This window comes from Vigna radiata, unplaced genomic scaffold (assembly GCF_000741045.1).
Source record: "Vigna radiata var. radiata cultivar VC1973A unplaced genomic scaffold, Vradiata_ver6 scaffold_165, whole genome shotgun sequence".
Taxonomy (NCBI): domain Eukaryota; kingdom Viridiplantae; phylum Streptophyta; class Magnoliopsida; order Fabales; family Fabaceae; genus Vigna; species Vigna radiata.
Genome location: NW_014542359.1, coordinates 538,039 through 550,730, shown reverse-complemented (window position 1 = coordinate 550,730; position 12,692 = coordinate 538,039). Strand labels below are relative to the sequence as shown.

At 35.4% G+C, this 12,692-nt stretch overlaps 1 protein-coding gene across 7 annotated transcripts; it reads left to right on the top strand.

Moving 5' to 3' along the window:
• Window positions 1-6,729: 6,729 nt before the first annotated feature.
• On the top strand, window positions 6,730-12,692 carry LOC106779664 (mitogen-activated protein kinase 20). 7 transcript variants are annotated; one of them, XM_014667829.2, is made up of 10 exons: window positions 6,730-6,766; window positions 8,809-9,213; window positions 9,563-9,690; window positions 9,836-9,895; window positions 10,261-10,410; window positions 10,515-10,670; window positions 10,812-11,023; window positions 11,148-11,246; window positions 11,537-11,700; window positions 12,044-12,692. In XM_014667829.2, exons 1-10 carry the CDS (start codon window positions 6,745-6,747, stop codon window positions 12,493-12,495), a joined length of 1,848 nt encoding a protein of 615 aa, XP_014523315.2. In that variant the 5' UTR covers window positions 6,730-6,744; the 3' UTR covers window positions 12,496-12,692. The 7 variants fall into 7 exon arrangements, with proteins under 7 accessions (XP_014523315.2, XP_014523312.1, XP_014523314.1 ...); XM_014667826.2 differs by lacking the exon at window positions 6,730-6,766 and adding an exon at window positions 6,794-7,335; XM_014667828.2 differs by lacking the exon at window positions 6,730-6,766 and adding an exon at window positions 6,795-7,276 and having other exon boundaries at window positions 8,815-9,213.

Sequence of the window (12,692 nt, the reverse complement as noted above, 5' to 3'; positions counted from 1 at the left end):
GCTGGGAGTACCTCTGATAGATGTCCCAACCACGGTTTGTGAAGGGTGTGCAATTGGGAAACAAACTAGGAGAAAATTCACGCGATCTACACCAAAAAGGGCGAAGCAGCCACTTGACGTAGTTCATTCAGACGTATGCGGTCCCTTTGACGTGACTTCACTTGGAGGTAATAGATACTTCCTAATCTTTGTAGATGAATGGACTAGGAAGATTTGGATTTATTTGTTGAAAGAGAAGAAAGAAGTATATTCATATTTTGTCAAATTTTGTGCAATGGTGGAGAGGTAATCGACCCTGCAGATCAAGATTTTCAAAACTGATGGTGGCGGTGAATTTAATTTTGGAGAAATGAAGCAGTTTTGTGATAATAAAGGAATTTTACATGAGGTAGTAACTCCTTACACACCCCAGCACAACGGCTTGGCAGGAAGGAGAAACAGAATGTTGCTTGATATGGCTAGGTGTATGATCAAAGGAAGAAAGTTGCCATATTGTCTTTGGGGAGAGGTCGTCTCCACTGCAGCATATCTTCTTAATAGAAGTCCAACTAAGGCTTTGCCAAACTGCACCCCTGAAGAAGCATGGTCTGGAGTGAAGCCTATCGTGCATCACTTGAAGATTTTTGGATCGGTGTGCTATAAACATGTGCCGGATGATAGAAGGAAGAAGCTGGATGATAAGTGCGAGACGCTTATACTAGTCGGTTATCACCCAACAGGTGCTTACAGACTATATGATGCAGAAAAGAAACAAGTCGTTGTTAGCCGAGATGTGTTGGTGGATGAGACAACAACATTTGAATGGGAGAAGATTGAAGCTAAAGATGAAGCAGGTTGTAACCCGAGTTGGCTAGAAGATAGAAGCTCATCTATTACTGAACCTGCAGACCATGGAGTCAATAACAGAAGATCTCAGAGGACAAGATTTTCATCCACCATATTCACAGACCATGAAGTTTTTGTAGATAGTGATATAACTGACTCGGGTGATCTTGTACATTTTGCATTCTTGGTTAACGCAGAAGCACTGACTTGGGAGCAAGCAGTTGACATAAAGGAGTGGAAAGATGCAATGTTGGAAGAACTAAAAGCCATCGAGAAAAACAGAACCTGGGAGCTAGTAGAGCCACCCTACACAAACAACCCATAGAGGTTAAATGGGTGTTTAAAATCAAGCATAAACCAGATGGTGGAATAGCGAAGTTCAAAGCCAGATTGGTTGCCAAAGGCTTTCTACAAAAACCTGGAATCGATTTTAGTGATGTGTTTGCTCCTGTATCTCGGCTGGAAACTGTGAGGTTGGTGTTTGCTATTGCCAACATTAAAAATTGGAAAATCTGCCAAATGGATGTCAAGTCAGCGTTTTTGAATGTCCCTTTGGAGGAAGAAGTTTACGTGAAGCAACCTCTAGGTTTTGAGAAGAAATGAGAAGAGCAAAAGATTTTCAGACTGAATAGAGCCTTATACGGTCTAAGACAGGCACCTCGTGCTTGGAACAATCACATCAACGCTTTGCTACTCAAATTGGGATTTAAGAAATGCTCAGTTGAATTAGGAGCCTACGTGAAAAATGATGAAAGGCAAGGTATGTTACTGATATGCCTATATGTAGATGATCTTCTCATCACAGGAGATTCGGTGATTGAGATTGAAGAATTTAAGAAGAAGTTAAAAGACGAATTCGAGATGAGCGATCTTAGCAATTTAAGCTACTTCCTAGGGCTAGAATATGTGTAGACAGTTGATGGAGCTTTTCTTAGTCAGAGAAGATATATTCGTAATGTGCTGAGAAGGTTTAATATGGAGAATTGCAACAGTGCAGCAATACCGATTATGGCAAACTTGAAGCTGATATGTAACCCAGACGAGAAGAGGGCGGACGCCACATTGTATAAACAGATGGTAGGTTCTTTGAGATATATTTGTAACAACAGACCCGATATCTGCTATGGGGTTAGGTTGGTGAGTAGATTCATGTAGGAGACAAGGCAATCTCATCTTGCTGCTGCCAAACATATACTACGTTACTTAAAGGGAACTATTGATTTTGGCCTGTTTTTTCCAAAGAATCTTTACAACTCTAGAAGAACACTGGAAGCCTGGTTTGATGCTGATTGGTGCGGTGATAAGGTTGATAGGAAAAGCGCATTTGGATATCTCTTCAGATACAAGGGAGCTGCAGTCTCGTGGTGCTCCAAGAAACAGAACGCGGTTGCTTTGCCTTCCTGTGAAGCAGAGTATATTGCAGCTGCTGAGACTGCTTGTCAATGCGTTTGGATGGAGGCTATGCTTGATGAACTGAATATTGATTACAATAAGCCGGTGCAACTTTCAGTTGATAATAAATCAGCTATAAGTTTGTCCCAAAATCCAGTTTTCCACGGTAGGAGCAAAAACATTGAAACCAAGTTTTATTTCATACGAGATCAGTTAGCAAGGGTAGATTGAAGTTGGTTCACTACAGGACGGATGATCAAGTTGTTGATGTTTTTACCAAAGCCTTGAAGCTAGCCATATTTATTGAACTTAGAAAGTTGCTTGGTATTAAACTGATAAATTCATATTAAGGGGGTGTGTTGGCATTAATATAAATGTGCTAACTGTAATAACGGTTTATTCACTTTCAGTCTCTATTAGTTTATATATTGTCCCTGTACTCATTCTTTGATAATAAGAATTTCATTCATTCCTTTAGCTTTCTCTCTTCCTCTCTGCTAAACACATTCTGCATAATTCTTTTCATTCCGCATAGTTTGCACAGGGTCTAACATTAGAAAGTGGTTCTTAAATCTAACTCAACTCCACAAAACCAGCTTGTAAGGTGAGGTTTGCACCTCACTTATATATATATATATATATATATATATATATATATATATATATATAATAATAATAATAATAATAATAATAATTTAGCCTTATCTCTAGCCGATATTGGACTTCCAACACACCCCTTTCACGCCGAGGTATAAACATCTCGAGCGTGACAGTACAAATGGGTGCTCCAATAGTGACCCGACAACGGATGGAATAGAAATGCCCAAGCAAGAAATATAGCTAGGACAAGCTCTAACCATGGCTCTGATACCACATTAGAAAGTGGATTTTAAGCCTAACTCAACCCCACAAAACCGCCTTGTAAGGTGAGATTTACACCTCACTTATTTATTATAATTTGGCCTTATCTCTAGTCGATGTGAGACTTCTAACACACACTCTTCACGCCGAGCTATAGACATCTCGAGCGTGATAGTAGAAATGGGTGGTCTAGTAGCGGCCTGACAACGGATGGAATATAAATGCCCAAGAAACAAAAAATATCGCTAGGATAGGTTCCGACCATGACTCTAATACCATCTTAAGAAATGGGTTTTAAGCCTTACTCAACCCCACAAAACCGGCTTGTAAAGTGAGATTTGCACCTCACTTATATATATATATATATATATATATATATATATATATTATAATTTGACCTTATCTCTAATCGATGTAAAACTTCTAACACTTCGCACCCAACAGTGCCAACAACATGGTCGTCGTTGGAGACAGCATCGTTCGGAAACATATTCGACTCCAACACAACTATCGTCCTCAGGTGAAGCCGCATTCCATCTCTGGTTATTAACGAACCTCCACATGTTGCCATTGTCCACCGTTGTAACATCCTTAGCCAGAGAAGTCATCACCGCAACCAACGTCAAAGACACTTACCACTTAAATTCATTACTTTCTAAAATAAGAAATCAAACAAAATCAAAATTTTAAGCTGAAACCAATTTTAATTTTGAGTTATAGTTAAGGAAGTAAAAATATATTTAACTTTTTTTTATAATTTTTTAACTAAAATAACTTCCCTTTATTCTATTTTAATTTAATAAATTTGACTATGACTATAATTATGAATAATTCATAAGCGTTTAGAGTTTATGGTAATATATTAATTATAAACTTCCTAAGCAAACTTTTACTAATTCTCTTACACAAAATTAAAAATATAATTAAATGCAGTTAAAGTTTTTAGCATATTGAATATAAAATAAATAATCGGTTTCATAGAATAAATATTAAATAAAATTAAATACACATTTGAATTTAAAAAGAGAATTAATATTAAATAAAATTTTTGTTCTTTACTTTTGTTTTTCTTTATGAATTTAGCATTCACATATTTTAAATAAAACTAACATAAATAAAGTTTTTATACCAAAATTAATATTTTTTTAGTATATTAAAAATAAAATATGTGAATATTTGTAAGATTATTTATCATTAAGTATATTCAACTTTCATTTGATACTTTCTTTTTAAAATTGTACACAAGTTTATACAAATAAAAAAAATGATTAGTTAAATTACTTACCTACAAAATGAACGATGACTCGAATTTAAATTCTTCAAATTTCCCCTTTACCCATTTTGTTTAATAACTATAAAACAATTACGCTAATTTCTTTTATTTGAAAAGACCTTTACCATTATTTCTTTATATAGGAAATAAAAGAATATTTTTGTTAACATAATTGTGGACATTTGTTAACATATTTATGATTTATTGTAATGAGATAGTCACTAATTTAATCTGTTCATGAAGAAAAATCTATTAAAGTAAATTTATTTTAGGGTTAAATATGTTTTTAGTCTCTGTACTATCAAGCGATTTTGGTTTTAGTCTCTCTTTCAAAAGTAAGGTACATTTTAGTCCTCAATCTTAAAGAAACTTTGATTTTAGTCCTTTAAAGTTAACCGCGTTAAAAACTAACTTACGTGTCTAATGGTGGACTGACACTAACTTTTTTTTTTTTACACTGATCCAGTGTTTTTCCCCTTTTCTCCCTCGTTCTCTTCCTTTTCTTTTTCACACGAAAAACTACGATCAACCAAAACATAACATAGAGATAATAGTTTTTCAATTTTCCTCACGCTATTCTTATGGATCAAAGTCTTCTTCATCTTCATCGTCGTCAATAATGTTAAAGTCTTCTCCTTCAGGCCACCACCTTGGACGAGGAAAAACAACACAAGCATCTGCCACTTTATACCAAAAATAATTATCAACTTTTTTTTTCTTTTCATTACTAATCTCTGAAAGAAATCTTAACACTTCAAACACATTCATTCCTTTTCCAGCCAGAACCTTCCACAAAACCATCGCTTGAGTTACTTTTCGCCACTTTTTTGGTGGTTTCCAAGATTTTGGTAGAAGAACAGTCTGAAGCTTTTTCTGCTTCAGAAACCAGTTTCCCCTCACAATTATGAGTTGATCTTGCTCAAGATCACATTCTCAAACCTCGACTTCTCATCTCTAGTCAAATCTTTCTTCGTAACACCCACTGCTAGAATGTCCCCTTTCCATTTTTTTTTTTTGAAATGGATTAAGTTGAATCAATGTCATCTGCTAATTAATTAGCGTTTTACGAAGTGCAAATGTGACAAAGTTTTTGTTTTTTTTCTTGTTTTTGTCTGAACATTGTCATTCTCTGTTTCTACTGAGAGAGAGGAACGATGTGCAGAGAGAAAGTAGATGGGATTTGAAAGGAAGGATGAGTAAAGCAAAAACCATCTTTTTCATTGTGGGGTTTTCGTAAAACTTAAATTTAAAAAAAAAAGGAGAAAGAAAATCAGAGAAGAGAAAGAAAAAGAAAGAGGCTTATTTCCTCCATAGTGAGACACAAAAAGGGAAGAACAAGAAGAAGAGAGAAAGAAGAACATAAAAGACAAAGGAGCCAAATGCTGGTACCTTTTTGAACTCTAAATTGGAGGATCGGGTCACGCAATCGAAGATCTCGGACCTCCGTATCTGCACTTCACATTTAATTCTAAGCCAGTTCCACATTTCACTCCAAATTTTCAATGTAAAAAAGTGATTAGGGTTTGTTCACTTTTGTTTTCTGTTTTGCAGCATGGGTGTTTGTTTGTGTGCAACCGTGATAATGCTTGCTTGACTCCCTGTTGTTTATTTGATTATTGTGTTTTTTTAGTAAGTTTTTTGGTTTAGCTTGGTTGGTATTGGATTTTGGGTTTATTTGGTATCGATGCAGCTTTAGTCAAGTTCAGTCTTTTGCTGAATCAGATCTACTTCTCATAGTTTCTGAGGCAAATTTGGGTTTCTGTTCTCTTGAAAAAGCTTGAACTTTGAGTCATGGGTTGGGATCTATGGCGTGGAATGGTTCTGTTGAGGGTTTCAACGAGTAGGAATTACTTTAAATGCTGTGAAACAAACAAAGATGGTAGCAAAGAGGAAAGGAAGACAACAGGAAGAAAAGGGAAAAAACACTAAACTAGGATAAAAAAAGAAAAATTGGTATCAGTCCACCGTTAGACACGTGAGCTAGTTTTTAACGGTGTTAATTTTAAGGGACTAAAATCAAAGTTTCTTTAACCCTTTATTTTAATAATCTTGTAAGAATTTCCAACTTCAAGTTGGAATATATCACATAAATCAAATAAGTAAATGAGAAAAATAGTTGAAGATTGACTTATGCAAAGGGAAGTGCCACCACATTTCAGTACCGCCACGTGGCACCACCTACAAACAAAAACCAATAGAAACACGCCACGTGTCATAGGTCCGCCCAACATCCCACCTGTCAGTCGCAGAGGGACACGTACCAACAATTTCATATTAGTGAGAGAATCTTCCCTATGCCACACAAATTTACTAAAGTACCCTCCCTCCATTCACCCCATTTACAAGCACCCTCTATTTTGTATATAACAAATTAACAATAATAGCACACTCGTATGCGTACTTTTGTGTATTCAGGTACGTATCTCTCAATATACGTTATGGATAAGATATACTAAAGGCATCAACTAGATTTAAGCCTCAAAGTTCTAAAAGAAATTTCAAATTTCTCTCTCTTTGTCGGTGTACGCAGATCTTATGCACTCAACGATCTTGGCACCTGCTTTCTATTGTTGTCCTTCTGGTTTGGCTTTGTGGGGGGAAACAAATTGTGGTTTTCTGGTTGAGGGTAGCTGAAAGGTGGATTTTTGTGTGGAAATGAGAGTGCTTTTGCTGGTGGGGTGGAGTGTATGTTAGAGGGTGGTTTTGGAAAGGGAAGGTGCATGTGGGATCTCAATTGGGTTCTATGTTTGGTGAAGAAGGGTTTGGGAGAAGAGAGAATAAGCTGGTATTGTTGTGGGTTTGTGATAATGAGCAGGGGTAGGTGGGGCAAATGTGGGTGAGGAAAAGGGTGAGAGATTTGTTTTTTGAGGGAGGTAAATTTGGGACCTGGTTTTGTTCAGTTTGGGCTTGATCTTCACTCTATAGGTATGTTTTGGAGAATTTTTGGGTGTCAGGGGAAAATGCAGCAAGATCACCGGAAAAAGGTGGAGTTTTTATTGTGTGGTGTGTATTTGTGTTGATTGGCTTTGTAATTGTGTAATTGGGATTGGGGAAAAAAAATGGATTTGTGTGCTTTTGTTTAATCTGAATGTTGTCTTAGATAGACAAATTTTCAGTGTGATGAGTCTATGGTTGTGTGGTTGTGTTGGTGAATCAATGGTGTGCTGAGAATTTGTTAACATAGCATTAGGGCCCATCCATGATTTAGTTCCCCCCCTCTCTCTCTCTCTCTCTCTCACACACACACACACACACACACACTCTAGAATATTTCTTACACTTGATTTGGCTGGCACCGCTAGATCTTCTAGTTTCCAAAATTTTTCGGAGGGTTTGATGTAATTGACTTGCATTTTAACGAATTAGATTGCTATTTTATTGACCCTATCATATTTTAGTTTTCTCTTTCCACACTTGTTGAGTTGAGTCTTTTTGTGACAATACCAAGTGGCATTCACTTATTTATATGCTTACAAGTTTTTCCTGATCGGATAAGATTTTGTCAACTATTTGTTCTTGTTTTGTTCGGTTTCTGGTTTATTCTATTTTCTCTATGCTTGCATTTCCTTCTTTTATGGAATGGGTTGAATTTATTTTAAATAATTAATTAGGTGTAATAGATTGTATAAAGAGTTGGGATTTGGAGTTGGTAACGCATGTGTATTTTATGTGTTGATGCTCTTCTTGCGGAATCAGTGTGTACATTCCTGTTGAATTGAAAGAAAATAGAAAACGTTGATTTGCTTCAATGCAAATATGTATTTGATTTTGTACAAGTAGAGATATGTAGTTTATTTTGAATTGCATAAATATGTCGTTTTCTTTTTTAGTCTACATATAAACTTATTTTTATCAATACATATTGATGTATATTATTAAAATGCCAATTTAAACATGATAAACATAGTTTATTTAGACTTTTATATGTAATTTTAAATGTTAAGAACTTATAAACTTGTGTTTTATTTTACTTTTTAGCATCGAAAAATTATGATATTGTATATATTTTTAATATTTTTCGTGTATTTTTAATTATTAAAATAATTTTCCTAATACTTGTTCAATCCCCCCTGAGCCACCAATTACCAGTTCCAATACTAAAATATTGATGGAAGCAATGCATGTTTTTGTATTTAATATATTATATATGTATGTTAGTTTGCCCGTGTTACTCCAATGCGTGTGAAAATGGTCATTTTCCTGGAGATAAAATCTGACTGTTGTTGAGATTATAACTCTTTTTGATGCTATGATATTTCCATAATGTGAATTCTCCAAATCTAAAGCAATTTTTTTTAATTGTGTCTGTTAATTTATCTGCAAGAAGAAAACATGCATTTTATGTTAATTTCTATCTATACTGAAGCTTTTGCTTTTACTTTGATGCTTTAGTTTGATTTGCTAATGTTTTCAGACTTTCGAATTCTAACTTTCTGGATTTTGCTATGGGGAATAAGCTACAGAAATGGACTTTTTCTCTGAATATGGTGATGCCAACCAGTTCAGGATTCAAGAAGTCATTGGGAAGGGTAGTTATGGTGTTGTCTGTTCAGCCATTGACACTCGCACTGGAGAAAAAGTGGCAATTAAGAAGATTCATGACATCTTCGAGCATATATCTGATGCTGCTCGAATTCTCCGTGAGATAAAGCTGCTCAGACTTCTTCGACATCCTGATATTGTAGAAATAAAACACATTATGCTGCCTCCATCATGGAAGGACTTCAAAGATATCTATGTTGTTTTTGAGCTCATGGAGTCTGATCTTCATCAAGTCATCAAAGCCAATGATGACTTGACAAAAGAACACTATCAGTTTTTCCTTTATCAATTACTTCGAGCATTGAAGTACATTCATAGTGGTAAACATTGCTATGTCTTCGTTACTTGTATATGTAAATGCACATTGTGTGTCTAATGCCTATAACATGTGCCTTCTACTTTCATATGTTGTATCTGAAACTGAATATTTTTTCAGCATTCCCACCAATGGAGATGTCAGAATTGGGCAAAATTATTTTTATCAGTTGCTTTTGTTTCCTTTTTTATTATCAGTTCCCCCTTAAATAATCTTAAAATTGTACACTTTTAGTACTTGTCAAAATGTGAGACCTTCGTTAAGGGGAGGTTCTAACATTTGTGTACTTCGTAATGAGTATGCTTGCATTGATTTCAATATTGTGTATCCGATTCTTAACTTGTACAATGCAGCAAATGTCTATCATCGAGATTTGAAACCAAAGAATATACTGGCAAATGCAAACTGTAAGCTTAAAATCTGTGATTTTGGGTTAGCTAGAGTTGCCTTCAGTGACACGCCAACAACTATATTTTGGACGGTATTTTTCTCTAAATATTTGCATCGTTTGCTTCGTTCATATATTTTAATTTATTTTGGCTTTTCTTGTTTTCATTTTTGTTGTTATTTTGGAGGGAAGAGACTGATTTTTCTTTTTGTTGTTATTTTAATGCATATGTCTATAGGATTATGTTGCTACAAGGTGGTATAGAGCTCCAGAGCTATGTGGATCATTTTACTCAAAGGTATGAATTTTTCCAGATTTCTGTGGACATTAAAAAAGTGAGAGGCAAAGTATATGTATGTACTGAGTGTTGACTTATCATACCATCATCAAACATTCATTCTTTTATCTCCTTTTCTATCCATTAACTAACCACATGACCTAGGATTGAATGACAATCTGTTCTTTGTTATCATTCTGTAAGTTACATATGTTTTCTGTTATTTTTTATCTGCCATCAAACTAACTCTTCATTATTGACTGCAATATGGAGGAAGTCTGTTGATACATTGACCTAACATTTTGGTGGTTGATGATAAATTATTTACTCAATGTGAAGCTATTGTGTGTTTGATAGGCCTAATTTTTTAGTAAATCTTGATGCAGTATACACCAGCAATTGATATATGGAGTATAGGTTGTATCTTTGCTGAAGTACTAATGGGAAAGCCACTTTTTCCTGGGAAAAATGTAGTCCACCAATTGGACCTGATGACAGATCTGCTTGGGACACCTTCACTTGATACTATATCACGGGTAAATATTTTCTTCAACTCTGTAAGAACCATTTTAGTTGTGTAGCTTAGGATGCACCAGAAGTTGCCGAAACCGGTTATAACCATTTTTTGTGATGGATGCAGGTACGCAATGAGAAAGCAAGGAGATACCTAACTAGCATGAGGAAAAAGCAGCCTGTGCCGTTTTCTCAAAAGTTTCCCAATGCAAACCCTTTAGCACTGCGTCTACTGGAAAGATTGTTGGCTTTTGATCCAAAAGATCGGCCTACGGCAGAAGAGGTTGGTTATGTTATGTGCATTGAAATGTGGTATTTATAGTGTGAACAATAAATTATATAATGAATCATAGTGAATAACAATCTATACTGTGGTATCTTGACATTTGTGATAACTGTTTCTTAAATGCTTTTGTCTGTTCAGGCATTGGCTGATCCTTACTTTAAGGGGCTGGCAAAAGTTGAGAAGGAGCCATCTTGCCAGCCTATCACAAAAATGGAATTTGAATTTGAAAGACGAAGAGTCACAAAGGAAGAAATTCGAGAACTGATTTTCCGTGAGATTCTAGAGTATCACCCTCAGCTATTGAAAGACTACATGAATGGAAATGAGAGAACCAATTTTCTTTATCCAAGGTTTTTATTTTCGTAATTGATTTTCAACTGTTTATAACATGTTATCTTTTTCGCCCTCTTGAGAATTGTCAATTTCGAATTTTGCTTTCATCTGAGTTTACTTTTTTGCTGCAATTTTTTACAGTGCTGTTGATCAATTCAGAAAGCAGTTTGCTCATCTGGAGGAAAATGGTAAAAATGGTCCTGTTATGCCACTTGAAAGGAAGCATGTTTCTCTTCCAAGGTAATGTTTCTGATTCATAAACTCAGCTGCTCATTGGATTTCTTGTGACATTTGATGCATTCCAATTGTAGTGGTTACTTTTTATTACATTATGCATATATTAAGATGGTAATCACAAGACTGAAAGTCCTATGATATGATACAAATCACTAATTTTATTCTGCTCATGATCAATGAAATATTGACGTGCTGGTAAGGAGGGACTATTTATGACTTGTATGATTCATGTTGGTTTGTAAGGAGAGCATAATATGTTTGATCATATTCTCATGCTTTTGACTTATTGACAGGTCAACCATTGTACATTCAAATTCTAATACAATACACCCAAAAGATCAAACAAACATTGCTGCCTGCAAAAACCGACCAACTGCTGAGGAATGCAAGAGGAATTCCAGAGATACAAAAATTCTAGTGCCTAGGTCAATGCAGGGACCACCAAGAATTCCACTAGGTATGGGGTTGTTATCATTGTTGTCTGTTAAGTATACGTGCATGATCATTGATTAATAATTAAAGGCATGTTTGATTCCCTTCTTACCTTTTTGTGTTTCAGAACAATTTCACATTATTCAGCAATCACTTTCTCATCCAAAGTTTGTTTAGTTTTGAAATTTGTTTTCCGAACAAGTATTTTATAAAAGCCAAAATTTGGAAACAACTGATGAATGTTGTCTCATGCTTTTATGTAGTATCATCTTCTAGGAGCCACCTTTTGTTACCATATTTTAGAAAATAAAAAACCCTCTTTTGAAACAATGAACAAAGAAGGCCTAATGATCTCATTTATTTTTCAGCAAAACCTGGTAAAGTTGTGGGGCCAGTTGTTCCATACGAGTACGATAACATTGTCAAGGATTCTTATGATCCTAGGTCGTTTATCAGAGGTTCTGTGCTTCCTACTCAACCTGTTCCCCCAGCATACTATTATCATCAGAGATCCAGCACTGGAAATCAAGAAAGGGCTGCAACAGAAGCTGACAAGATTGTGCCTTTGCAAGCAAAACAACATGATCAAGAACAATTTGGAATTAATGCCAAGAGGGCACCAGATATAGCTATTAATATTGATACAAATCCCTTTTTTATGACAAGGGCAGGAGTTAACAAGTTAGAGCAAGGTGATCAAATAGTCATAGAGACAAACCTGTTGCAACCAAAGACATATGGTGGAAGCAATGCTGCAGCTGGGACCACTGCTCATAGAAAGGTGGGTCCTGTTCAGTATGGTATGACAAGAATGTTCTAGAAGTAGGGTGTTTTTCTTGTGAATAATTTGACCAGGGGGCAAAATCTCTGGAGAAAAAAAAATGACATTTTTAGGATTAGACCTGTTTTCTTGGTGATGCTTTTGTATAAATTTTGGTTAGAACTGTCTAGAGACTTTTGATGATGAAATTTAGTCCTATAATATAAGTGAATCCTGAGAAACTCATTTTGGGTGTT